Raw genomic sequence first — 27,889 nt, 5'->3', positions numbered from 1 at the left:
TTATGATAGTAGTCTAGGGTGAGGGGTTATAGTAGGGGAAACAGTGTTACAGTAGTCTAGTGTGAGGGGTTATAGCAGTAGTCTAGTGTGAGGATTTATGTCAGTAGTCTAGTGTGAGGGGTTATGATTATAGTCTAGTGTGAGGGGTTATGTCAGTAGTCTAGTGTGAGGGGTTATGTCAGTAGTCTAGTGTGAGGGGTTATGTCAGTAGTCTAGTGTGAGGGGTTATGACAGTAGTCTAGTGTGAGGGGTTATATCAGGGGAGACAGTGTTGTAGTCTAGTGTGAGGAGTTATGTCAGTAGTCTAGTGTGAGGGGTTATGACAGTAGTCTAGTGTGAGGGGTTATGTCAGTAGTCTAGTGTGAGGGGTTATGTCAGTAGTCTAGTGTGAGGGGTTATATCAGTAGTCTAGTGTTGAGGGGTTATGTCAGTAGTCTAGTGTGAGGGGTTATATCAGTATAGTGTGAGGGGTTATGTCAGTAGTCTAGTGTGAGGGGTTATGTCAGTAGTCTAGTGTGAGGGGTTATGACAGTAGTCTTGTGTGAGGAGTTATGTCAGGGGAAATGGTGTTACAGTAGTCTAGTGTGAGGGGTTATGATAGTAGTCTAGTGTGAGGGGTTATGTCAGTAGTCTAGTGTGAGGGGTTATGACAGTAGTCTTGTGTGAGGAGTTATGTCAGGGGAAATGGTGTTACAGTAGTCTAGTGTGAGGGGTTATGATAGTAGTCTAGTGTGAGGGGTTATGTCAGTAGTCTAGTGTGAGGGGTTATGACAGTAGTCTTGTGTGAGGAGTTATGTCAGGGGAAATGGTGTTACAGTAGTCTAGTGTGAGGGGTTATGTCAGTAGTCTAGTGTGAGGGGTTATGTCAGTAGTCTAGTGTGAGGGGTTATAACAGTAGTCTAGTGTGAGGGGTTATGTCAGTAGTCTAGTATGAGGGGTTATGTCAGTAGTCTATTGTTGTTGGAACCTTCTTAACATTACTTTGAATGACAAACGGACTGTCATAATGATACTACCATGCTAAATTAATTCATTTATCTATCGGAGCAGTGGTTTCCCCCCATCTCATCTTCAATATATGAGTCTGTTTGAAGAGCATATATTGTGTATTGGTTCTTTACTTTAAATACTTCCCAAAGGAAATGATAAGGAATAGAACTGGATATGATGGGTATTTTCAACGAACAGCTATAAAGATGCTTAACAGACATCATCAAATAGATTACACAGGACATATTAGTCAGGTCTTTAGGCTTATCTATCTCTATCTATGTATCTTATCTATCTCCATCTGTAACGGTTGTCCTCCTCCTCTTCGGACGAAGAGTCACAAACACGGAAGACAATCACCCACAAACAAACAGTGTGAACAGCCTACCTTTATATGGTTCTCAATCAGAGGAAACGTCAAACACCTGTCCCTGATTGAGAACCATATAAGGCTAATTACCACTAACCTAAACATAGAAACATAAAACATAGAATGCCCACCCCAACTCACGCCCTGACCAACTAAACACATACAAAATTAACAGAAAACAGGTCAGGAACGTGACAGAACCCCCCCCTCAAGGTGCGAACTCCGGACGCACCACCAAAAGTCTAGGGGAGGGTCTGGGTGGGCATCTGTCCACGGTGGCGGCTCAGGCTCTGGGCGTGGTCCCCATCCCACCATAATAAATCCCCGCTTCTTTATCCCCCTCACAATGACCACCCTCCAAATAACCCCACCTAAATTAAGGGGCATCACCGGGATAAGGAGCATCACCGGGATAAGGAGCAGCACCGGGATAAGGGGCAGCTCCGGACTGAGGGACGGCAGCTCCGGACTGAGGGACGGCAGCACCGGACTGGATGGCGGATCCTGGCTGGCTGGCTCTGGCGGATCCTGGCTGGCTGGCTCTGGCGGATCCTGGCTGGCTGGCTCTGGCGGATCCTGGCTGGATGACGGCTCTGGCGGATCCTGGCTGGATGACGGCTCTGGCGGATCCTGGCTGGATGACGGCTCTGGCGGATCCTAGCTGGATGACGGCTCTGGCGGATCCTGGCTGGATGACGGCTCTGGCTGGTCATGGCTGGATGACGGCTCTGGCTGGTCATGGCTGGATGACGGCTCTGGCTGGTCATGGCTGGATGACGGCTCTGGCTGGATGACGGCTCTGGCTGGTCATGGCTGGATGACGGCTCTGGCTGGTCATGGCTGGATGACGGCTCTGGCTGGTCATGGCTCGCTGACGGCTCTGGCTGGTCATGGCTCGCTGACGGCTCTGGCTGGTCATGGCTCGCTGACGGCTCTGGCTGGTCATGGCTCGCTGACGGCTCTGGCTGGTCATGGCTCGCTGAAGGCTCTGGCTGATCCTGTCTGGCGGAAGGCTCTGGCTGATCCTGTCTGGCGGAAGGCTCTGGCTGATCCTGTCTGGCGGAAGGCTCTAGCTGATCCTGTCTGGCGGAAGACTCTGGCTGATCCTGTCTGGCGGAAGGCTTTGGCTGCTCCTGTCTGGCGGAAGGCTCTAGCGGCTCCTGTCTGGCGGAAGGCTCTAGCGGCTCCTGTCTGGCGGACGGCTCTGAAGGCTCATGGCAGACGGGCGGCTTTGCAGGCTCATGGCAGACGGGCGGCTTTGAAGGCTCAGTACCGACGGGCAGTTCATGCGGCGCTTGGCAGACGGACAGTTCAGACGGCGTTGGGCAGACGGGCAGTTCAGGCGCCGTTGGGCAGACGGGCAGTTCAGGCGCCGTTGGGCAGACGGGCAGTTCAGGCGCCGCTTGGCAGACGGCAGACTCTGGCCGGCTGAGACGCACTGTAGGCCTGGTGCGTGGTGCGTGGTACCGGAACTGGAGGTACCGGGCTATGGACACGCACCATCAGGCTAGTGCGGGGAACAACAACAGGGCACACTGGACTCTCAAGGCGTACTATAGGCCTGGTGCGTGGTACCGGAACTGGTGTTACCGGGCTGAGGGCACGCACATCAGTGCGAGTACGGGGAGAAGGAACAGTGCGTACAGGGCTCTGGAGACACACAGGAGGCTTGGTGCGTGGTGTAGGCACTGGTGGTACTGGGCTGGAGACACGCACCATAGGGCTAGTGCGTGGAGGAGGAACAGGGCTCTGGAGACCCACTGGAAGCCTGGTGCGTGGTGTAGGCACAGGTAGTACTGGGCTGGAGCGGGGAGGTGGCGCCGGAAATACCGGACCGTGCAGGCGTACTGGCTCCCTTGAGCACCGAGCCTGCCCAACCTTACCTGGTTTTATGCTCCCCGTCGCCCGACCAGTGCGGGGAGGTGGAATAACCCGCACCGGGCTATGTAGGCGAACCGGGGACACCATGCGTAAGGCTCGTGCCATGTAAGCCGGCCCGAGGAGACGCACTGGTGGCCAGATGTGTAGAGCCGGCTTCATGGCACTTGGCTCAATGCTCAATCTGGCCCGGCCGATACGAGGAGCTGGTATGTACCGCACCGGGCTGTGCACACGTACAGGAGACACCATGAGCTCTACTGCGTAACGTAACACGGTGTCTGCCCGTACTCTCGCTCTCCACGGTAAGTACAGGGAGTAGGCGCAGGTCTCCTACCTGACTTCGCCACTCTCCCTCTTAGCCTCCCCCCAATAAATTTTTGGGGTTTACTCACAGGCTTCCTTGCTAGTAGCTTACCCTCATAACTCCGGTTCCTCTCTCCGGTTGCCTCTGCTCTCCTAATCGCCTCCAGCTGTTCCCATGGGAGGCGATCTCTTCCAGCTCGGACGAAGAGGAGGAGTAGGGATTGGACCAAAGCGCAGCATGTGTTGAATCCATAATTACGTTTATTAAAGAAAAAGACGAAACACACTTGAAATGATTACAAAATAACAAAACGAACGTAGACAGACCTGAACTATGAGAACTTACATATAACACGAAGAACGCATGAACAGGTACAGACTACACAAACGAACGAACAAACGAAACAGTCCCGTGTGGTGCACAGACACAAACACGGAAGACAATCACCCACAAACAAACAGTGTGAACAGCCTACCTTTATATGGTTCTCAATCAGAGGAAACGTCAAACACCTGTCCCTGATTGAGAACCATATAAGGCTAATTACCACTAACCTAAACATAGAAACATAAAACATAGAATGCCCACCCCAACTCACGCCCTGACCAACTAAACACATACAAAATTAACAGAAAACAGGTCAGGAACGTGACACCATCTTGCTGGAGTCTTTATCTTTGATCATTTCACAACCATTGTTTTTTTTTTTTTTTGCTGTTCTTTAAAATGCCCGAGGGACACAATCACAAATATATCGGCGAAGGATATGGTCACTGTCTTTCGACAATTTATTTTTATCTTATAAAATGCTCTTGAGGTTTGCAGTTGCAAAAAAAAAAAGAAGTGCAACTGGAGTTTAACAAACAAGGTACAATAGGGAATGTTTGAACAGTTACTCTACTATTGTATCCACTAACATAGTTGTACGTTCCCTTCAGTCTCAATTCATTGCGTAAAAAAACGTGTTGCATATATACTTTACGTTCAAGTTCCCTCAAGCAACTTAACTCAGTCTTGAGCTAGGCCCAATTCATCCCTGCTTGTCGCTTTTTCACAGGTTTACAAATATATCACAAAAACACCTCATAAGTGTGTCATAAATAACATCCCAAGAAACCCAGCCCACACAGGAGTCGCCCTTTAAACTTAACAGTCTACTGGGATGGGAGAGGGTCAATGAATTCAAGATACATGCCTCTGCTATCGTGGATGATCATAAATTAATTATGTTTATGTGGATGTCAGGAGGGCCGGGGGGAGTTGGAGGAGGGAGTGGAAGAGGTAGCAGCAATACTCACACAGCATCTTGGTGACCTGGCGTCGCCGGGCTTTCTGCTGCTGACTGCGGACGTTGCAGTAGCTGTCGCGCCCTAGGCTTGTCTCAGCCTCCATCACCTGGAGCATCTTCTCACGTTTGAGCTGCAGGCCGATGAGTAGGTAGAGAGCGCTGATGGTCAGCATGGGAAGCATGAAGAAAAGCAGGGTGGTCACTTGGATGGTCAAGTTGTACATCCAGCGGGGCTTGACCAGCGTACAGATGGCTGACTCTGGGATTTCCTTCCTGGTGGTGCCCCCTGCTGCCGACTGCAGGGTAAAGATGCCGTGCAGGCTGGTGTTGGGCAAGGCACATAGCACTGAGATCCCCCACACTGTCATAATGACCCGTTTGGCATGTGTGTGCGTCACCACGTACTTGGCGCGCAGGGGGTGCACTACAGCGATGTAGCGTTCCACGCTGAGCGCCGTCACATTGAGGATGGAGGCGAAGCAGACCGTCTCGAACAGGAAAGTCTTAAAGTAGCAGCCGCCCTTGCCCAGGAGGAATGGGTAGTTCTGCCACATCTCATAGAGCTCCAGTGGCATGCCCAGCAGCAGCACCAGCAGGTCAGACACGGCGAGGCTGAACAGGTAGTAGTTGGTGGGCGTGCGCATAACCTTGTTGCGAGCGATGACGATGCAGGTTAGCAAGTTACCAAACGCTCCCACCAGGAAGATGAGCAGGTAGGTGAGGCAGACGGGGAGGAAGACAGAGGAGCGCAGAGGGCCCAGGTACTTCTCTAGGTACTCCTCCTGTGTCAGGCATGCATCTACCGGTCCTGCGCTGCCGTTCAGGTCAGAGGTCAGGTTGCCACACATCCCCTCCTGTGGGCAGTCCCAGCTGTCAGCGAAGGAGCAGTTGTACCTGGATGTCATCCTGTTGAGATACGAAGCCTGTAGAGGCAAGACATTTTTTTATTTTCTGTAACATGCTTTTGTAGTGATAATACACGTTAGAGTCCCTGCACTAAGCAAAAATTGATTTAGTAAAATATAAAGTGCAGGATCATAAAAGGATATAAAATCAAAATTAATATGTTGGTAGTATATGTGGACGTAAAGGGCTGCCCTCTGTTGATAGTGTCTGAATGTGTGATTATTAATGTTGAACAGAATAATGTTCCCAAGATTTTGCTATAAGGATTTTACGAAACAGACAGGGTGAAAACTGAGAGTGGCTAAACTCGAATTACCGGCTGTTTAAAGCTCAGTGGGAGCGATGTAAAGTTTCTGAGAAACTTTACCTTTGTCCTGTAATGCAGGGTTTCCCAAACTCAGTCCTGGGCCCCCTATGGGTGCACGTTTTGGTTTCCCCCCTAGCACTACACAGCTGACACAAATCAGCAAAACTTGATGGTGAATCAGCTGTGCAAAAAAATCTATGTGCACCCGTGGGGCCCCCAGGACCGAGTTTGGGAAACCATGCCCCAATGAACATGAATTACTCTGAATTATCATTTTTGTTGATCTTAAATTAAAAAAAGACCCAGCTAGCACATTTGGTTCCTTGGAAGTTGTGGGAACGTATGTTTTTGGTTTCACATTGGTTGTGGGAACGAAGCCATACACGTCCTGAACGTACGCTTTTGTAAATGTTTTGGGAACAGATGTGAACATTTTCCCTGTTCTGGGAACGTTTATTTTTAGGTTGCAGGGATGTTCTGAGAACATTTTACTCTGGTTACTTTAATTTTTCATTAATGCACTGAGAACAGAAATTCTAGGTTATTTGGAAGTTTCCTTAAAACTTAAAACAGAATGTTTTCAATAAGACTTTTAATAACACTGCTAGCTTAATGTCTTTAAAAAAAAAACTCTAAGCACATATGGAAATTAATTTACTCAAGCAGTAATCATGCAAACACATGTATTTTTTATATAGCGCTTGTATGATTATGTGTTTGCCATCAGGCCATTGTCCACACTCCAAAAAATGCTGGGTTAGAAATAACCCAATTTGGGAAAATATGTGACAGAACACACGTTGAGATATTAGAACTCAGCCATTTGGGTCACAAACAACCCACTGTTTTCTTTAAGTTGGGTTGTTGATGCTGGTTTATTGAGTTACGATCCACCGGGTGAGATCAGAACACTGGAGATGTGGCTTAGTAAGGAAGTGGCTTTCAGATAATAATTTTTGGCACCCCGTGAATGTAATTCCTATTAATCTGTTCTGTTGAATTGTCAAAACATGTTAAGGTTGAGCACTGACACTTTTGTAGCTTTAATAAGGCTTACATAAGAGTATGAGTTCCTTAAGTGCATATGCATATCGCAATGTTGGGATAGTAACCACTTTGTTATAATATTAAAAAAATTATACGTTTAGATTCAAATGTGGGGTTTGGCTTTCAGATAGGTATGTTTGTCCACCCGTGAGAGTAAATGTCTCTCCTGTTCATGTTATGTTTGTACACTGCACATACATATTGACAAGTCAGAGCAAGGAGCAAAACAAATATACAATCCCCCTGCAGTGACTCATTTCTGATCAAGGAAAGTCCATCATCAAGCCCCTTTGAAATGAAGTTACTCCGATGTGTTTGAGTGATGCCTAAAGAGGACGACATCAGACAGAGGGAGGAGACGAGTATAAACAGAGTAAGATTAAGGACATGGTGAATAGACGTCGAAGAGAGAGTCCACATGTCCACAATCTCATGAAATAATTAATTAACATCCGATTAGACATTAATGATTTGGTTTTAGGCGTTTGAGAAAAAAACATGAAACTCGGACAGAACTTATGTTAATATTAATGAGTTTCTGTTCTTTAATCTGCAAGAAAATTAAGAAAATAGAAAACTACTTCAAAAAACAGTCTCCTTTATGTACGCAACAGACAACATCTCACTAGTGCACTGTGTTCATCTTGACTGTAATAGGCTATACATATACATTAGCTAGTTTAATGAGTTTCTCCCTCTCTTGCAGGGAATCATATGCATTCTATCAGCAGCACATTGTGTGGAACCAGACTGGAGAAAGAAAGTTAGCTGGCTGCCAATTCAGCCAAATCATGGCCATGTCAATTGTCCATGGCATTTCAATTACATTACAGCATTTCCATCATGCCTCTAACAAGCCCTTATTGCTTGCTGCTGCTGTTGACAGACACAAGATTGCCTGGGCGCTACAGAGGAGACAACAGAGGAGACAACAGAGGAGACAACAGAGGAGACAACAGAGCAGTGTCCATCAGGCTACCAGATGTTTCACTTAGAGTTTCCGGAGAATCCAGCATCATAAAAGAGTGATGTCTTCATGTTTCATATTTGATCCTGTAAATCCGTTGACATTATTGTCTTAGTAGATGAAAAGCTAAGAAGAGAGGCAGGCTCCAACGGCTCGGGACAAACACAAAGCCGTGCGAAACTCCAGCGCAATTCTGAGCAATAACATGTTTTCATGAATATGTACATTATGTTCTGTGGGTTGTATCCTATAGGCTTTTGATGATAAGAGAAGACAAATCTGACCAACCCTGTCGCATGAATTATTCCATTCAAGTTTCTCGTGCCTTTCATTCACCTTAATATCTTGACATTTCCTTGCATATTGACAATTTTTACCTTAACATTTTTAAGTAACTGTCCAGTGAAAAGTTCATACTCTGTGAACTCATGCCCAAATAATGTTGTTGACTCGTCCGATAGTCATATTTGTGGCCAACTGTCACGTTCCTGACCTATTTTCTGTTGTTTGGTATGTGTTTATTGGTCAGGGCGTGAGTTTTGGGTGGGCAGTCTATGTTTTCTGTTTCTATGTTGGTTTTGGGTTGCCTGGTATGGCTCTCAATTAGAGGCAGGTGTTTGACGTTTCCTCTGATTGAGAGTCATATTAAGGTAGGTTGTTCTCACTGTTTGTTTGTGGGTGATTGTCGTCCGTGTCTGTGTCTGCGCACCACACGGGACTGTAGCGTTTGTTTGTAATAGTCTGTACCTGTTCCTACGTGCTTCGTGTTGTATGTAAGTTGTCATGGTTTAGGTCAGTCTACATTCGTTTTTGTTATTTTGTATCCTTCCAAGTGTTTGTTTTCGTGTTTCGTCGTTTGCTTTATTAAATCATTATGTATTCAAAACCCGCTGCACTTTGGTCGAATCACTACTCCTCCTCTTCGTATGAAGAGGAGGAGGAAGCCCGTTACAGAATCACCCACCAAACCCAGATCAAGCAGCGGGTTAACGGACAGCAACGACAGCAGCAGTGGATCAAGGAGGATTTGGACATGGGAAGAGATTCTGGACGGAGAAGGACCCTGGGCAGAGCCAGAGGAGTGTCGCCGTCCCAAGGCGGAGCTGGAGGCATCTAAAGCGGAGAGGCGACGATATGAGGAGGCAGCACGGAAGCAAGGCTGGAAGCCCGCAAGTACAACCCAAAAATTTCTTGGGGGGGGGGAATAAAGGGTAGTGTGGCGAAGTCAGGTAGGAGACCTGCGCCAACTTCCCGGGCTTACCGTGGAGAGCGAGAGTACGGGCAGACACCGTGTTACGCAGTAGAGCGCATGGTGTCTCCTGTACGTGTTCATAGCCCGGTGCGGGTTATTCCACCTCCCCGTACTAGCTGGGCTAGAGTGAGCATTGAGCCAAGTGCCATGAAGCCGGCTCAACATATCTGGCCTCCAGTACGTCTCCTCGGGCCGGTGTACATGGCACCAGCCTTACGCATGGTGTCCCCGGTTCGCCAACACAGCCCAGTGCGGGTTATTCCACCTCCCCGCACTGGACGGGCTACGGGGAGCATGCAACCAGGTAAGGTTGGGCAGGCTCAGTGCTCAAGGGAGCCAGTACGCCTACACGGTCCGGTATATCCGGCGCCACCTTCCCGCCCCAGCTCAGTACCACCAGTGCCTACACCACGCACCAGGCTTCCAGTGCGTCTCCAGAGCCCTGTTCCTCCTCCACGCACTCTCCCTGTGGTGCGTGTCTCAAGCTCAGTGCCTCCAGTTTCGGCACCACGCATCAGGCCTACTGTGCGCCTCAGCAGGGCAGAGCCATCTGTCGGCCCAGCACCGTCTGAGCCATCTGTCTGCCCAGCGCCGTCTGAGCCATCCGTCTGCCCAGCGCCGTCTGAGCCATCCGTCTGCCCAGCGCCGTCTGAGCCATCCGTCTGCCCAGCGCCGTCTGAGCCATCCGTCTGCCCAGCGCCGTCTGAGCCATCCGTCTGCCCAGCGCCGTCTGAGCCATCCGTCTGCCCAGCGCCGTCTGAGCCATCCGTCTGCCCAGCGCCTTCTGAGCCATCCGTCTGCCCAGCGCCTTCTGAGCCATCCGTCTGCCACGAGCCATTAGAGCCGCCCGTCTGTCCCGAGCCATTAGAGCCGTCCGTCAGTCAGGAGCCGCTAGAGCCGTCCGTCAGTCAGGAGCTGCCAGAGCCGCCAGCCAGTCAGGAGCTGTCAGAGCCGCCAGCCAGTCAGGAGCTGCCAGAGCCGCCAGCCAGTCAGGAGCTGCCAGAGCCGCCAGCCAGTCAGGAGCTGCCAGAGCCGCCAGACAGTCATGAGCTGCCCTACAGTCATGAGCTGCCCTACAGTCATGAGCTGCCCTACAGTCATGAGCTGCCCTACAGTCATGAGCTGCCCTACAGTCATGAGCTGCCCTACAGTCATGAGCTGCCCTACAGTCATGAGCTGCCCTTCAGTCATGAGCTGCCCTCCAGTCATGAGCTGCCCTCCAGTCATGAGCTGCCCACCAGTCATGAGCTGCCCTCCAGTCATGAGCTGCCCTCCAGTCATGAGCTGCCCTCCAGTCATGAGCTGCCCTCCAGTCATGAGCTGCCCTCCAGTCATGAGCTGCCCTCCAGTCATGAGCTGCCCTCCAGTCATGAGCTGCCACTCAGTCATGAGCTGCCACCCAGTCCGGAGCTGCCACCCAGTCCGGAGCTGCCACCCAGTCCGGAGCTGCCACTCAGTCCGGAGCTGCCATTAGTACAGAGTTGTCCCTCTGTCCTGAGCTACCTCTCTGTCCTGAGCTACCTCTCTGTCCTGAGCTACCTCTCTGTCCTGAGCTGTCTCCTCTATGTAGGAGGGGCCTTAGTGAAGGTTCCTGGACCATGGTCGGGGGCGAGGGTCGCCACTCAAAGGACGCTAAGGAGGGGGACAAAGACAGTGGTGGAGTGGTGTCCTCGTCCACCGCCGGAGCCGCCACCGCGGACAGATGCCCACCCAGACCCTCCCCTTGAGTTGTAGGGGTGCGCCCGGAGTTCGCACCTTGAGGGGGGGGTTCTGTCACGTTCCTGACCTATTTTCTGTTGTTTGGTATGTGTTTATTGGTCAGGGCGTGAGTTTTGGGTGGGCAGTCTATGTTTTCTGTTTCTATGTTGGTTTTGGGTTGCCTGGTATGGCTCTCAATTAGAGGCAGGTGTTTGACGTTTCCTCTGATTGAGAGTCATATTAAGGTAGGTTGTTCTCACTGTTTGTTTGTGGGTGATTGTCGTCCGTGTCTGTGTCTGCGCACCACACGGGACTGTAGCGTTTGTTTGTAATAGTCTGTACCTGTTCCTACGTGCTTCGTGTTGTATGTAAGTTGTCATGGTTTAGGTCAGTCTACATTCGTTTTTGTTATTTTGTATCCTTCCAAGTGTTTGTTTTCGTGTTTCGTCGTTTGCTTTATTAAATCATTATGTATTCAAAACCCGCTGCACTTTGGTCGAATCACTACTCCTCCTCTTAGTATGAAGAGGAGGAGGAAGCCCGTTACACCAACGTATACTTTGGAGAAAAAAGGGGGGAAAAAAACACTTGAAAAACCCCACCTCAAACTTGTATCTCAAACAGACCGTTTCAAAAAATGCTTGTTATTTCCTCATAGAACATGATGTCATGTTGGGTCATTGACAGGAGATGGCCAATCAGCGGTCTAATGGCATGAAATATTTTTAATGATTAGTATACGCCACACCATTCCAACCAGAGTATGTGAGTAGAGTTGAGCAGTTGGAAATCCCACTCATGGTTCATGGAACGCTCAACATCCTTTCCCATGCTCAGCTAAAAAAGGCACTCCATTCATGTTTTGTTTAAAAATATAATTTACCCACATCTACTTTTGTGACTATGTACTATTTGGTTTTGAAGTAGGCTATTGTAAGAAGCTTCAACATTTCAACAACATGTCGTAGGCTTTTGAACAAGAACCTACACATCATGACCAAAAGTATGTGGACACCTGGTCGTCGAACATCTCATTCCAAAATCATGGGCATTAATATGGAGTTGGTTCCTCCTTTGCCGCTATAACAGCCTCCACTCTTCTGGGAAGGCTTTCCACTAGATGTTGGAACATTGGTGCAGGGGACTTGCTTCCATTCAGCCACAAGAGCATTAGTGAGGTCGGGTACTGATGTTGGGTGATTAGGCCTGGCTTGCAGTCGGAGTTTCAATTCATCCCAAAGTTTTTTGATGGGGTTGAGGTCAGGGCTCTGTGCAGGCCAGTCAAGTTCTTCCACACCGATCTCGACAAACCCTTTTTATACGGACCTCGCTTTGTGCACGGGGGAGTTATCATGCTGAAGAAGGAAAGGGCCTTCCCCAAACTTCTGCCACAAAGTCGGAAGCAAAGAATCGTCTAGAATGTCATTGTCTGCTGTAGCGTTAAGGTTTCCCTTCACTGGAACTAAGTGGCCTAGCCCGAACCATGAAAAACAGCCTCAGACCATTATTCCTCCTCCACCAAACTTTACAGTTGGCACTATGCGTTGGGGCAGGTAGAATTCTCCTGGCATCCACCAAACCCAGATTCGTCCGTCGGCCTGCCAGATGGTCAAGTTTTATAAATCACTCCAGTTTCCACTGTTCCATAGTCCAATGGCGGCGAGCTTTACACCACTCCAGCCGACGCTTGGCATTGCGCATGGTGATCTTAGGCTTGTGTGCAGCTGCTCAGTCATGGAAATCCATTTCATGAAGCTCCCGACGAACAGTTCTTGTAGTGACTTTGCTTCCAGAGGCAGTTTGGAACTCGGTAGTGAGTGTTGCAACCGGGGACAGATGATTTGTACATGCTACGCGCTTCAGCACTCAGCGGTTCCATTCTGTGAGCTTCTGTGTCCTACCACTTCGCAGCTGAGCCATTGTTGCTCCTAGATGTTTCCACTTCAAAATAGCAGCACTTTTAGTTGACCGGGGCAGCTCTAGCAGGGCAGACATTTGACGAACTGACTCGTTGGAAAGGTGGCATCCTATGACGGTGCCACATTGAAAGTCACTGAGCACTTTAGTATGGGCCATCCTACTGCCAATGTTTGTCTATGGAGATTGCATGGCTCTGTGCTCGACTTTATACACCTGTCATAAATGGGTGTGGCTGAAATAGCACACCCTGAGAAAATTATTTTATATAGAGGTGCTGACTAATGGCGAATAAACTATATTTCATTTGTTGTCTTGCCATCGATTACACAGGCTTTGTGACCTATTACTTGGTCGACTCATACCAACATCTCTGCGCATTAGGGGTGGGATAATCTAAATACGGTGCATTCAGAAAGTATTCGGGAGCACGTGATGCCGCGGAGCTGAGCAGACGTTGACAAACCGAGCTCTTCAAAGTTATTCTATTATTACCTAAATAACAACGTTGAAACAATATTCTAACATCGGCTGATAAATTGTCAAGTACTTACCTTCCCAAAGAGCCATGGACCTCCGACCGAGAGGCAAGAAGGACGACCAAAACGTTGTTTTGCGAGCCTGCCGACATGCTGCGAGCCTGCCGACATCTTGCTGCGAGCCTGCGAGCCTGCCGACATCTTGCGAGCATGCCGACATGCTGGCTACTCTCCTCCGGGAAATTCAGGATGGTAACAAAGGTCTTTCTATGAAAATTGATAAGAAATCGTCTGAACTCCGTTCTTCCATTGACGACCTGAAATCCTCCATGAATGATCTCCTTTTGAGAACGACTGAGGCAGAGTTGCGCATTAGCACAGTTGAAGATACCATCGCTCGACATGACCAGGTCTTGATACAACTGCAAAAGGACAATGCCTACCTCAAAAACAAGGTAGATCAGATGGAGAACCAGAGTAGACATAGTAATATCCATGTGGTGGGATTGAAAGAGGACAGCAAGGGCCGTGACCCGGTCCATTTCTTCACTCAATGGATCCCGGATGTCCTAGGCATAATCAACTTCACCAAGCCACTGGAAATCGAACGCGCCCACAGAACATCAGCGCCGAAACCCCGGCCAGATGAGCCCCCACGGGCCGTCCTGATCAGGTTCCTCCGCTTCCAAGACAGAGAGAAGATACTGCAACTCGCAAGAGCCAAAGGGGACATCACCATCGATGGCAAGAGGGTCAGCCTTTTCCCGGATATGAGCACGGATCTCGCCAGACGTCGCAAGCAGTTCAGACCTGCCGCCAAAGCACTGAAGGAGAAGAACATCACCGGCTACCTCATCCACCCTGCGCGGATGAAAGTTCAGTACAAAGGCCGAAGCCATCTCTTCAACACACCGGGAGAAGTGTTCACTTTTCTCAAAGAACTGAACAACGTCTGAGCCAGGACGGTCTCTCTGGGGGATAAGATGCAGTTTGTTTGTTTTCTCTTATCCGGACTGAACTGCTGATATCTTCCGGTTGCTATAATTGATTTGTACATTTTCAACTAACCGAATCTTTCCGGGGTGAGTTCTATTACATTTACAGGAGAGTATATTTTGGTTTAGTCCATATCCACTGGGCGGAGCAAATAAGTGGGCTTAGGCCCACTGCTTTCCCCCTCATTTATGTTAATCTTTCGAAAAGAGACTCAAGCAGCCCTTACCGTGGGCAGTAAATATTCAGCCATAAATGTCTATTCACAACGTTTGTTTTCAACTTAGAGAGCTCGCAGGTTTTAGTTTACGCCAAGGTTTAGCTAGTAAGAGCAAGATGGAAAGCGAGCAGCAGCGTATCTCTACAAGTGTATTCATGTTTGATTGTTGGGATTGTTGTTTTAGTCTGACAATCGGGGTGGGTGGGATTTTATTTTCTTCCTTTTTTCTATGTTTATTGTTTCCTTCCTAAAGAGACACATAGGTCACTTCTGTGTTCAAACCAAAGTTGAAACATTTCCTATCTACATATGATATATTTCCATTCAGTTACATATTTGAAACCCAACCTATGCTTAATCCACTAAAATATGTCACATTCAACATAAAAGGTCTTAACAGCCCGATTTAAAAGGAAAAGAGTCTATACATACCTTAAGAAATTAAAGGCTGACATTGTGTTTTTACAAGAAACACATCTTACAGCCAGTGAACACAAGACATTGAAGAGGGAATGGGTAGGACACGTTTTTGTGTCCTCTTTTAACTCCAAAGCAAGAGGAACTGCAATTTTGATAAGTAGACACATCCCCTTCTGCGTCAACAACACCATCTCTGATCCCTCAGGCAGGTTTGTTTTGGTGCAGGGGCATATGTTTTCAGAGTCTTGGGCCCTATTGAATATTTATGCTCCTAACTTCGATGACCATATGTTTATTCAGAATGTCTTCCTTCAGGTCGCTCAAGCACCACCAGGATGGCTACTGGTTGGAGGAGATTTAAATTTTTATTTAGATACAGTTCTTGATAGGTCCTCTAATAAACCCTCACTTCTTACCAAAGCCGGCAAGCTCACCATGTCATTCATGAAAGATCTCAATTTACTAGACATCTGGAGACAGTTGCACCCACAGGATAGGGACTACTCTTTTTATTCACACCCACACAAGACACACACACGCATAGATAATTTTTACTATCGACACAACTGTTTCATAGAGTGTTAGATGTCGAGTATCTCCCCAGATTGATTAGTGACCATTCTCCTCTGGTATTATCAATCTCCATTCCTACCAAGGTAAATGGAGCATATAGATGGAGACTAAATTCTACACTCCTAAAGCAACCTGAATTTTGTGCATTCATCAAAGAGCAGATCAATATTTTTACTTTGACAAACAAACCGCCCGCTCCTGACAGTTTCATTCTTTGGGACACATTGAAGGCCTATCTGAGGGGACAGATCATTTCCTATACTAAAGGGCTGAAGAGAAAACACGGTGCGGAACTGAGTGCCCTTGAATCTGAAATCTCAGAGCTAGAGAAAACCTACCAGAGAGGCCCGACTAAAGATCTATACAGGCTTTTGGTAAATAAAAAACTGAAATATAATATTCTGAACACATATCAAGCTTAGAGGGCCATCACTAAATCAAAACAGCGTTATTACGAGCTTGGAGAGAAAGCCCACAAAGTTTTGGCATGGCAACTGAAAGCAGAGGAAAGTAAGAGGACAATTAATGCTATAGAAACTCTTACTAATGAGATATCTTTCGACCCTACTGAAATTAATAATACTTTTAAGAAATACTATGAAGACCTCTACACTTCCCAATCAAGCGATGATCTATCAGAGATCGACTCCTTTCTCTCCTCTCTCAACCTCCCATGCCTGTCAGGGGAAGACAGCGAGCGCCTGAGTGAACACTTCTCAGTTCCTGAATTGTTGGAGGCCATTAAATCCTTACCTTCTAATAAATCTCCTGGGGAGGATGGCTTCCCTCCAGAGTTCTATAAAGAATTTAGGGAGCTGTTGTTCCCCTACCTTATGGAGGTACTTAAAAAAGCCAGGGAAGACAACTGCTTTCCAGTCTTTCTCTCAAGCAGTGATTACTGTAATCCACAAGAAAGGGAAAAACCCGCTAAAGTGCGCCTCCTATAGACCAATCTCTCTCCTTAACACAGATTGTAAACTGGTCACCAAGATGCTATCTAAGAGACTGGAGTCATGTCTTCCCCTGTTAGTCAACCCAGATCAGACTGGCTTCATAATTAATAGATTGTCCTCCAATAATCTCAGAAGGTTCTTTGATATAATTCACCTTGCTAACAAAAACAAAATACCTAGTGTCGCAGTCTCCCTCGACGCTGAAAAGGCCTTTGATAGGGTTGAATGGCCATACCTCTTTCGCGTCTTGGAAAAGTTTGGTTTAGGTACCATGTTTGTAAATTTGATAAAATCACTCTACAAATCTCCTAAAGCTAGGATTGCTACCAATGGGATTACTTCCTCCTCTTTCCCTCTCTATAGGGGGAACAGACAAGGTTGCCCAATTAGCCCCCACCTCTTTGCCCTCGCCATCGAACCGTTAGCTGAGGCTATTAGAACGTGCCCTGACATACATGGCTTTGAGGTGGGCCCCCATACCCATAAATTATCACTCTTTGCGGACGACCTTATCTTATTTCTAACAAACCCAGAACACTCCCTCTCTCACTTGCAGATCCTACTACAGTGTTATAGTTCTTTCTCTGGATATAAGAACACAATTTGACACAAAGGTCTTCTTTATAAACTATTAGAAAGTGGTATTGGAGGGAAAACATATGATGTTATTAAATCAATGTACACTAAAAACAAATGTGCGGTTAAAACTGGCAACAAGCAAACAGACTTCTTCTCTCAGGGAGTTGGAGTGAAAGAGGGCTGCCCAATAAGTCCAACACCATTTAACATCTACATTAATGAATTGGCAAAAACATTAGAAGAATCGGCAGCACCTGGTATCACCCTACACAACACTGATATCAAGTGTCTGCTGTACGCAGATGACCTGATGCTCCTGTCTCCCACTAAGGAGGGGTTACAGCAGCATCTAGATCATCTGCATAGGTTCTGTCAGACCTGGGCTCTGACCGTTAACCTAAAAGAAACAAATATAATGATATTCCAAAAAAGATCAGGAAATCAGGATGACAAATATAAATTATATTTGGACACAGTTATATTAGAACACACCAAAAACGACATGTATCTAGGACTAAATATCAGCAACACAGGTAGCTTTCACATGGCTGTGAATGAGCTGAGAAACAAAGCAAGAAGAGCATTCTATGCCATCAAAAGGAACATTAAAATTCCAATTAGAATCTGGCACAAAATGTTCCAATCAGTTATAGAACCAGTTGCTCTATATGGTAGAGAAGTATGGGGTCCACTCTCTAACAGTGAATATACCAAATGGGACAAACATCCAATCGAAATACTGCATGCAGAGTTTTGCAAGACTGGATTGCAAGTGCAAAGAAAAACTCCAAATAACGCAAATAGAGCAGAATTGGGCCAATACCCACTACTCATTTAAATAGAAAAAAGAGCCATCAAATTTTACAACCACCTAAAAACAAGTGATCCCAAAACATTCCATCACACAGCTCTACAATGTCAAGAGATGAAACAAGAGAAGAGTCCCCTCAGCCAGCTGGTTCTGAGGCTCAGTTCACTAACCCAAACCAACCCCATAGAGCCCCAGGACAGCACTCAGAAAATCTGGCCCAACCAAATCATCACAAAGCAAAAAGAAAAATATTTCACCTTTTGGAAAGACACCACAAAAAATCTAAGTAAACTTCAATGCTATTTTTCTCTAAACAGACGGTGGCAGACTATCTGACCACTGTGACTCATAGAAAACTGAGGAAAACACTGACTAGGTACAGACTCAGTGAGCACAGTCTGGCTATAGAGACCGGTCGTCACAGACAAACCTGGCTGCCCAGGGAGGACAGGCTGTGCTCATTTGTGGACGTAACTATGTTCTCCTTTGTTCATCTGTCACTTCTATTTACTGGTCAATAGGAAAGGGATTCGAAGACAATCTTTCATATGACACTTCATGTGACAGTCCCGTCATCCAATCCCTGTAGTCTGAATTTTTTGTTCTGCTATTTAAACATAGGAATAGCTCTGCCATCTCTGTCAAAATCTAATCTAATCAAACGATCTAATCAAATCAAATGTTATTTGTCACATGCGCCGAATACAACAAGTGTAGACCTTACCATGTAATGCTTGCTTACAAGCCCTAAAAACCAACAATGCAGTTTAAAAACTAGTGCTATAGTCAACAAGTGATACAAAGTGCAGTGTTCAAAAGGGTTATAGGTACTTTTGGCTCCTAAATCAACAGAATAGTTTAGACATCACTGAAAGGTTTGATCATCAGAAGCATTGAACTAGGCTGAAATCGAGTTCAATCTAAGAGTAGTAAAACCCTGAATTCCGGGACTAAAATAACTGCTGAGAAATGTGACATGGTAAGATTAGTAGCTGTACAAATTCTGGATTGCATTTCAAGACTTTGTGTGAGTTGCCAAAGATCAAGTGAATATCACAGACTGCTGAGTTGGTTTGGAAAACATCATTTCACATTTACCAGTAATAGTACAGTAGTTGTCATAGTGAGCTTGACTTAACGTACCCTGGGGTGAACGGTTGACTAATTGAAGGCGATAGAGCACTCACAAACTGAAATCAGCAAAACATTTCAGCTTCGGAGTTCAAATCAAGGCAAGGCAATGTGTTTTTATTTTATTTTTTATCCTTGAAGAAACTGTTGTCAGTTTGTAAAGGGCATGAGATCTTGATATGGTGTCATCGTGTATTAATTGTAATGCCATGACTGGTTTTATTAAAGCTCTGATGAAATAACGTAATGAATGTGTAATGTAATGAATAATGTGGTATACAATTAAAGCTATGAATAATGTATGAAATAGATTGTTTGTATCACGGTAAACATTGATATATTTATACTGAATTAATGTACGATTTATACTGTATTAATATACCATTTATACTCTATTAATGTACCATACTTTTGACACGAAAAATCTCTACAAATGTCATCATGCTGACATCATACTGTAAAAACTCCTAAATACATTTGAAAAAAATCGAAGAAAATAGATCTATGTAAGTTTCTCAGCAAGAATAGTCTTACCCCCTTATTGTTCTGCTTTTCCCACCTTATATTCCTATGATGTCACACAAGTATCTTCTTGAGTAATGACTCTAAGGCTCTTATTCAGTCATTTCCTACAGAGTGAAATCCTGCTGGTCAGTTGCTTTTAAGTCCATGTTTGTGAGCGCTCTTTCAGTAACTGTCCTTTCAGCCTGCCACGCGGTGAATATACTCCCCCTGTGCGCTCTCACTCTCTCTCCTTCCTCTCTGTCCTTCCTCTCTCTCTCTCTCTCTCTCTCTCCTTCCGCTCTCTCTCTCTCCTTTCTCCTCTGTCTCCTTCCTCTCACCTTTCTTTCTCTCTCTCTCCTTTCCATCCTCCATCTCTCTCTCCTTCCTCTTTCCTTCCTCTCTTTCTCCTCTCCTTCCTCTCTTTCTCCTCTCTCCTTTCTCTCTCCTTCCTCTCTCTCTCCTTCCTCTCTCAATTCAATTTTTCAATTCAAGGGGCTTTATTGGCATGGGAAACATGTGTTAACATTGCCAAAGCAAGTGAGGTAGGTAATATACAAAAGTCAAATAAACAATAAAAATGAACAGTAAACATTACACATACAGAAGTTTCAAAACAATAAAGACATTACAAATGTCATATTATATATATGCAGTGTTGTAACAATGTACAAATGGTTAAAGCACACAAGTTAAAATAAATAAACATAAATATGGGTTGTATTTACAGTGGTGTTTGTTCTTCACTGGTTGCCCTTTTCTTGTGGCAACAGGTCACATCTTGCTGCTGTGATGGCACACTGTGGAATTTCTCCCAGTAGATATGGCAGTTTATCAAAATTGGATTTGTTTTCGAATTCTTTGTGGATCTGTGTAATCTGAGGGAAATATGTCTCTCTAATATGGTCATACATTGGGCAGGAGGTTAGGAAGTGCAGCTCAGTTTCCACCTCATTTTGTGGGCAGTGTGCACATAGCCTGTCTTCTCTTGAGAGCCATGTCTGCCTACGGCGGCCTTTCTCAATAGCAAGGCTATGCTCACTGAGTCTGTACATAGTCAAAGCTTTCAGCCGTTACAATATATATATATATATATGGTGGTACCAACAGCAATACTAATAGTAGTAGTGTACATGTGAATTTTTTTATTTTATTTTTTTTTTTATTTTTTCTATTTTGTTTTCGTTTAATTTTTTCTCATTTTTATTTTATATTTTATTTTTTTTATCAATTTTTATTATTTGTCCTTTTTTAATTTTTTTTATTTTTTTATTTATTTATTTTTTTTTCTTTTTTTATTTTACTTGCTGTGTTGTACTCACTTCGCCTCCATGGCCTTTTATATTTTTATTTATTTATACATATATTTGTTTGCCTTCACCTCCCTTATCTCACCTCACTTGCTCACATTGTATATAGACTTATATATTTTTTTTTTTCACTGTATTATTGACTATATGTTTGTTTTACTCCATGTGTAACTATGTGTTGTTGTATGTGTCGAACTGCTTTGCTTTATCTTGGCCAGGTCGCAATTGTAAATGAGAACGTGTTCTCAATTTGCCTACCTGGTTAAATAAAGGTTAAATAAAAAAATAAAAAAAAATTACCATTAACAGCAACTACAACAACAATATTAATGAGTATAACAATACATTGAAGCAATAGCAGTAGACCAGTCTCAACACGACTGAGAAGCCACATGACATGGTATGAAAGACAAAACAAAACTACATGGGAAATATTATCGACATTACATTGCACTTTTCACTGGCTGTCCCTCAGGTTGTGGCAGGAGGAGACATTTTGGCTTTTCACCCAATAAATATTAGATGTTTTCTTCATCTTTTATAGTTTCAAATTCGTTGTATTGAATTATAATTTTGGGAAATAAATATTCTCTTAGGTCTGAGTATTTGTCACAGTGTAATAGGAAATGCAGCTCTGTCTCTACCTCTCCCCTGGAGCACAGTGAGCACAGCCTGTCCTCTCTGGGCAGCACGGTTTGTCTGTGACGACCGGTCTCTATAGCCAGACTGTGATCACTGAGTCTGTACCTAGTCAGTGTTTTCCTCAGTTTTATATCAGTCACAGTGGTCAGATAGTCTGCCACCGTCTGTTTAGAGACAAATAGCATTGAAGTTTACTTAGATTTTTTGTGGTGTCTTTCCAAAAGGTGAAATATTTTTTATTTTTGCTTTGTGATGATTTGGTTGGGCCAGATTTTCTGAGTGCTGTCCTGAGGCTCTATGGGGTTGGTTTGGGTTAGTGAACTGAGCCTCAGAACCAGCTGGCTGAGGGGACTCTTCTCTTGTTTCATCTCTTGACATTGTAGAGCTGTGTGATGGAATGTTTTGGGGTCACTTGTTTTTAGATGGTTGTAAAATTGGATGGCTCTTTTTTCTATTTAAATGAGTAGTGGGTATTGGCCCAATTCTGCTCTATTTGCGTTATTTGGAGTTTTTCTTTGCACTTGCAATCCAGTCTTGCAAAACTCTGCATGCAGTATTTCGATTGGATGTTCGTCCCATTTGGTATATTCACTGTTAGAGACTGTTAGAGAGTGGACCCCATACTTCTCTACCATATAGAGCAACTGGTTCTATAACTGATTGGAACATTTTGTGCCAGATTCTAATTGGAATTTTAATGTTCCTTTTAATGGCATAGAATGCTCTTCTTACTTTGTTTCTCAGCTCGTTCACAGCCATGTGAAAGCTACCTGTGTTGCTGATATTTAGTCCTAGATACGTGTCGTTTTTGGTGTGTTCTAATAGAACTGTGTCCAAATATAATTTATATTTGTCATCCTGATTTCCTGACCTTTTTTGGAATATAATTATATTTGTTTCTTTTAGGTTAACGGTCAGAGCCCAGGTCTGACAGAACCTATGCAGATGATCTAGATGCTGCTGTAACCCCTCCTTAGTGGGAGACAGCAGCATCAGGTCATCTGCGTACAGCAGACACTTGATATCAGTGTTGTGTAGGGTGATACCAGGTGCTGCCGATTCTTCTAATGTTTTTGCCAATTCATTAATGTAGATGTTAAATGGCGTTGGCCTATTAGGGCAGCCCTCTTTCACTCCAACTCCCTGAGAGAAGAAGTCTGTTTGCTTGTTGCCAGTTTTAACCGCACATTTGTTTTTAGTGTACATTGATTTAATAACATCATATGTTTTCCCTCCAATACCACTTTCTATTAGTTTATAAAAAATACCTTTGTGTCAAATTGAATCAAACACTTTCTTGAAATGTACAAAACACGAGTAGATCCTGCCTTTGTTTTGGTTTACTTGTTTGTCAGTTAGAGTTTGGAGGGTGTAAATGTGGTCTGTTGTAAGATATGTTTTTTAGAAATCCAATCTGACTTCTGCTCAGGACGTTGTGTTCGTCAAGGAAATTATGTAGTCTGATATTTATAATACTGCAGAAAATTTTCCCCAAGTTGCTGTTAATGCATATTCCTCTGTAATTATTTGAGTGAAATTTGTCTCAATTTTTATAGATTGATGTGATCAATCCTTGGTTACAAATATCGGAAAAAATATCTGCAGTGAGGATAATGTTGAAGAATTTGAGTATAGGCAATTTGAATTTGTGGTCTGTATATTTGATCATTTTATTTAAAATACCATCAGCACCACAGGCCTTTTTGGGTTGGAGCGTGCATAGTTTTCCCAATAATTATTCTTCTGTAATTGGGGTATCCACAGGATTCTGATTCAAGGATTTGTAATTTTTCTTCTATATCTTTTTGTTCTGGGCTCTTTGTTATATTGCTGTAGAGGTTTGCAAAGTGATTTCTCCACATATTCCCATTTTGGAAAGCCAATTCCTCCTGATGAGGTTTGTTTAATTTATTCCAATTCTCCCAGAAGTGGTTTGGTTCTATGGATTCCTCAATTCCATCCAGCTGATTTCTAATGTGTTGTTCCTTTTTTGTTCTTAGGGTGTGTTTGTATTGATTCAGTGTTTCCCCATATTGAAGGCGTATATTTTTGTTGTCTGGTTCTCTGTGTTTTTGACTAGATATATTTCTCAATTACTTTCTTAGATTTCTCCAATCATTATCAAACCATTTTTCATTATCTAATGTTTTTGGTTTGCTCTTATGTTTCTTTAGATTAGCCAAGGAGGCTAATTTGTCAAATATAAAGTTTCTGTTCCAAACGGCCAAATTTACACCTTCATTGCTGTAGGAGAATAGGAGAAGGCTAAAAAGTTGTCCAGGAGAGATTGTATTTTTTGGCTACTAATTGCTTTTTGGTAGATGTCTGTACTGTTTGCACTCCATCTATAGGCCTGTTTAGTACCATGTAATTTATTGGGCCGTGATGCTTCGTGGTTGGGTTCCACTCTTCTCAGATACACTGTGATTTTACTGTGGTCTGAGAGAGGTGTTAGTGGGCTGACTGTGAAGGCTCTGAGAGACTCTGGGTTTAGGTTGGTGAGGAAGTAGTCTACAGTGCTGCTGCCAAGGGATGAGCTGTAGGTGTACCTACCAAAAGAGTCCCCTCTTAGCCTACCATTGACTATGTACAGACCCAGTGTTCGACAGAGATGCAGGAGCTGTGCTCCGTTTTCGTTTTTCACTTTGTCATAGTTGTTTCTGGGGGGGGGGGGGGTCTGTGGGGAGAGAAAGGTTGTTGCTTCCTGGTAGGTGTTTATCTCCATGACTTAATAGTGTCTGGTTCTTCTGCTGTTCTAGCATTCAGGTCTCCACAGACCAGTACATTGCCTTGGGCCTGAAAGTGACTAATCTCCCCCTCTAGAATGGAGAAACTCTCTTCATTGAATTAGGGTGACTCTGAGGGGGGAATGTATGTGGCACAGAGGAAGACGTTTTTATCTGTTTAGCCTCCTTGTTGATTTTAACCAGATAAAGAACTCTCCTGTTTTGATCAATTCGATCAAATTAATTAGTTCAGATTTATACCATATTAGCATTCCCCCTGAGTCTCTGTCCTGTGTGATTCCTTTTAATTTAGTGGATGGTAGGATTATCTCCCTATAACCTATCTGACAGCCAGTGGAAACATCACCTCTGCACCATGTTTCCTGTAGTACTACAATATCAACATCATCAATTTCTTTCAGGAAGTCTGGGTTTCTGCTCTTGACCTTCAAAATGAGACAAACACTCACAATCCAAGAACTATTCAAATAGGATTTTTCAATTAACGTAACGTCTTATTATGCAAATGTGATTTGTTTATCATTTAAGATAGAATTTGTGTCATGCCACTTGGGTGGATGTAGTGTGAGGATGGTGGAGTTCTTGTGCTCATCTTACCATGACCCTCGGCCTATCACATGTGAGCATAGTAGATTCAGCATTTGTTTAATGTCACTCATTTGGTTGGTGGGGGCTGGGCCAGTTGCTCCTCTCACAGACTGTGCGTAGCTCTGCCTGCTGGGCTGTGGCTCCTCCAGGTGTGGGTCTGCGGTGGGGAGGATGGGGTGGTAGGCCTCGTCTGGGTGGGTCTGAAGCTGGGCTGGGGTGGTCTGTGCTGTACTGGCTGTGGTGGGCATTGAGGTTGGTGGTGCTGTGGTCGTGGTTGGGGGGTCCAGGGTGCTGGTCCGGGATGTTGTCTCGGTGATCTCGGCGGGGTGGAGATTGCTCCGCTGTTCCTGGGTGGAGAGGTCGGGCTGCGGTTTAAAGCAACGTCCTTGAGAGTTTTGGCAAGGATGGGGACTGTCTCCCTGTACAGGTGAGCATAGTCATGGAGACAGTTCAGATCGAGGGTGGGATGGTGGGCCAGGTGTACATTGGGTCGCAGGGCACAATGCTGACGTTTATTCTTTGGAATGTGGCAGGGTGGAAGTCCTTCCTCTGTAGAAGGGTTGACACCACGATCCTTGAGTTGGGGAAGATTGCGGAGGCCTTCTCAATCACTCCCCATAGTGAAGTGGCCACCCTCTCCTGCTGAGCACGCAGGTCGTTGCTTCCAGTGTGTATGATTATGTGGTTTGGGGACACGAGCTGGGCCTTATCAAGCAGCTCCATGGCACTCTGCGTTGTTGGGCAACACACCTTTCTCCTTTTGTGTCTAGGGAAAAGTTTATTCTCCTGAACAAACTTCCATTTGAGTCCATCAACAGGATGATGTCAGCCAGTGTGTCTTCTGGACTGGAGGGGGTAGAGTGGGGGGCTGGTGGGTGTTGGAGCTGGGTTGTGGCTGGTCTGTGCTGGTGCCGCTGTCAGTGGGAGGTTGTTCTGTGGGCTGGGGGGGAGGTGAGCAGCAGGCAGGGCTGGGGAGGTCTGGCTGGTTGAGGTGGGCTTCTCTGCTGTGTGAGGCCAGGTCATAGAGTGGTGATCTACCTGCTTCTGCAGCCTGTCCTCTTCCCTTTCTCTCCTGCAGCCTGTCCTCTGTTCTCTTTCTCTCCTGCAGCAGGGCCTCTGTTCTCTTTCTCTCCTGCAGCCTGTCCTCTGTTCTCTTTCTCTCCTGCAGCCTGTCCTCTGTTCTCTATTCTCTCCTGCAGCCTGTCCTCTGTTCTCTATTCTCTCCTTCAGCCTGTCCTCTGTTCTCTTTCTCTCCTGCAGCCTGTCCTCTGTTCTCTTTCTCTCCTGCAGCCTGTCCTCTGTTCTCTTTCTCTCCTGCAGCCTGTCCTCTGTTCTCTTTCTCTCCTGCAGCCTGTCCTCTGTTCTCTATTCTCTCCTTCAGCCTGTCCTCTGTTCTCTTTCTCTCCTGCAGCCTGTCCTCTGTTCTCTTTCTCTCCTGCAGCCTGTCCTCTGTTCTCTATTCTCTCCTTCAGCCTGTCCTCTGTTCTCTTTCTCTCCTGCAGCCTGTCCTCTGTTCTCTTTCTCTCCTGCAGCCTGTCCTCTGTCCTCTTTCTCTCCTGCAGCCTGTCCTCTGTTCTCTATTCTCTCCTGCAGCCTGTCCTCTGTTCTCTATTCTCTCCTGCAGCCTGTCCTCTGTTCTCTATTCTCTCCTTCAGCCTGTCCTCTGTTCTCTTTCTCTCCTGCAGCCTGTCCTCTGTTCTCTTTCTCTCCTGCAGCCTGTCCTCTGTCCTCTTTCTCTCCTTCAGCCTGTCCTCTGTTCTCTATTCTCTCCTGCAGCCTGTCCTCTGTTCCTTCTTTCTCTGCTCTCTCTTAAATGGTCTGAAAGTCTGTTTCAAACAGCCTACGATTACCTTGCACCATGACGGTCCCAGTCTTGTAGAGGTTGATTGTTATCGTGGTGCTGTCAGGGTCGTCTGTCTCTTAGACTTTCAGCTTCCACCCATTACAGATTCCCTCTTTCTTTATGGATGGGTATTGAGAGCACACTGCTGAGTGCCATGTATTTGGCTAGTCATTGAGAAAGATAAGATTACTCACATCACCATTTTTGTAGAGGTCTGCGAAAAGGGTTTCTGGCCTCCCTTTTAGTAGTTTCTGTTTAAAAGCTTTCCTCGTAGTGTCATTTTGGGCCTCTGGAGGGTAAAGAATGGATTCAGAGCTGAGGGGGAGTGGGGACATGGTGCCTGTGGGCTCTGCTACTACTGTTGCTGCTGCTCTGTTCTACTGGCCTGTTGCCATAGCAACCGGTTTATTTGTCTGCTGCTGTTGCTAGCTAGCTCTAATTTAGTTCAAAAACCAGCAAAAAAACTGAGATATTTTTTAAGTTAGTCTGTGCTCCTTTTTGGTTTACTCAGTTTGGTCATTTGATGTAGTTGTATTAACTCCCCTTGCTAGGTTTGTTATAGATCATTTTTTTCTGTCTAGCTTGTTAGTCAGCTGGCTTTGTTTTTGTTGTGATGCTAGCTAGCTAGCTAGTGTCAAAACTTCTTTAAACTTGAGGCGCGAAGTTACTTTTTTTTCTATTCTAATTGAATAGAGTTGTTGTTCATCACTTCTTGTCTGGAATTCTTTTTCGATTCAAGTGTTTAACTCGTTCTAAAAACAAGAAAATATGAGATATATCAGGAGCTCATGTTGATCATCTCTTTCTCTCCTTTCAATTCAATTCAATTCAACCTTATTGACATGGCAAGTTCATTATTACTTACATTGTCGAAGTATACATATAGAAAAAAATATATATACATATTTATATACATATAAAATATATATATAATATATATATATATATTTCTCTCCTTTCTCTCTCGCTCTCTCCCTTCTCTCTCTCCTTTCTCTATCACTCTTTCTCCTTCCTCTCTCTCTCCTTCCTCTCTCCCTCTCGCTCTCCTTCCTCTCTTTCTCTCTCTCTGTCTCCATCCTTTCTCCCTCTTTCCTGTATCTCCCTCTCTCCTGTCTCCTCCTCTCTCTCTCCTGTCTCTCTCATCTCCTCCTCTCTCTCTTCTGTCTCTCTCT

The 27,889-nt window shown here is 45.2% G+C and overlaps 1 protein-coding gene across 1 annotated transcript in view; it reads right to left on the bottom strand.

The window, feature by feature from the left end:
- nmur1a (neuromedin U receptor 1a) overlaps positions 1–19,807 on the bottom strand; it is a 55,139-nt gene extending 35,332 nt beyond the window's left edge. Inside the window, exons 1-2 of the mRNA XM_071342401.1 lie at positions 19,621–19,807; positions 4,844–5,756 (exon numbers count right to left, since the gene is read on the bottom strand). Coding sequence (XP_071198502.1) covers positions 4,844–5,738 — 895 coding nt within the window. The 5' untranslated portion in view covers positions 5,739–5,756; positions 19,621–19,807. The remainder of the gene's footprint in view (positions 1–4,843; positions 5,757–19,620) is intronic.
- Positions 19,808–27,889: the final 8,082 nt, after the last annotated feature.

This window comes from Salvelinus alpinus, chromosome 15 (assembly GCF_045679555.1).
Source record: "Salvelinus alpinus chromosome 15, SLU_Salpinus.1, whole genome shotgun sequence".
NCBI lineage: Eukaryota > Metazoa > Chordata > Actinopteri > Salmoniformes > Salmonidae > Salvelinus > Salvelinus alpinus.
Note: the sequence above shows the minus strand (reverse complement) of the source record. Positions and strands in the feature narration are given on the sequence as shown.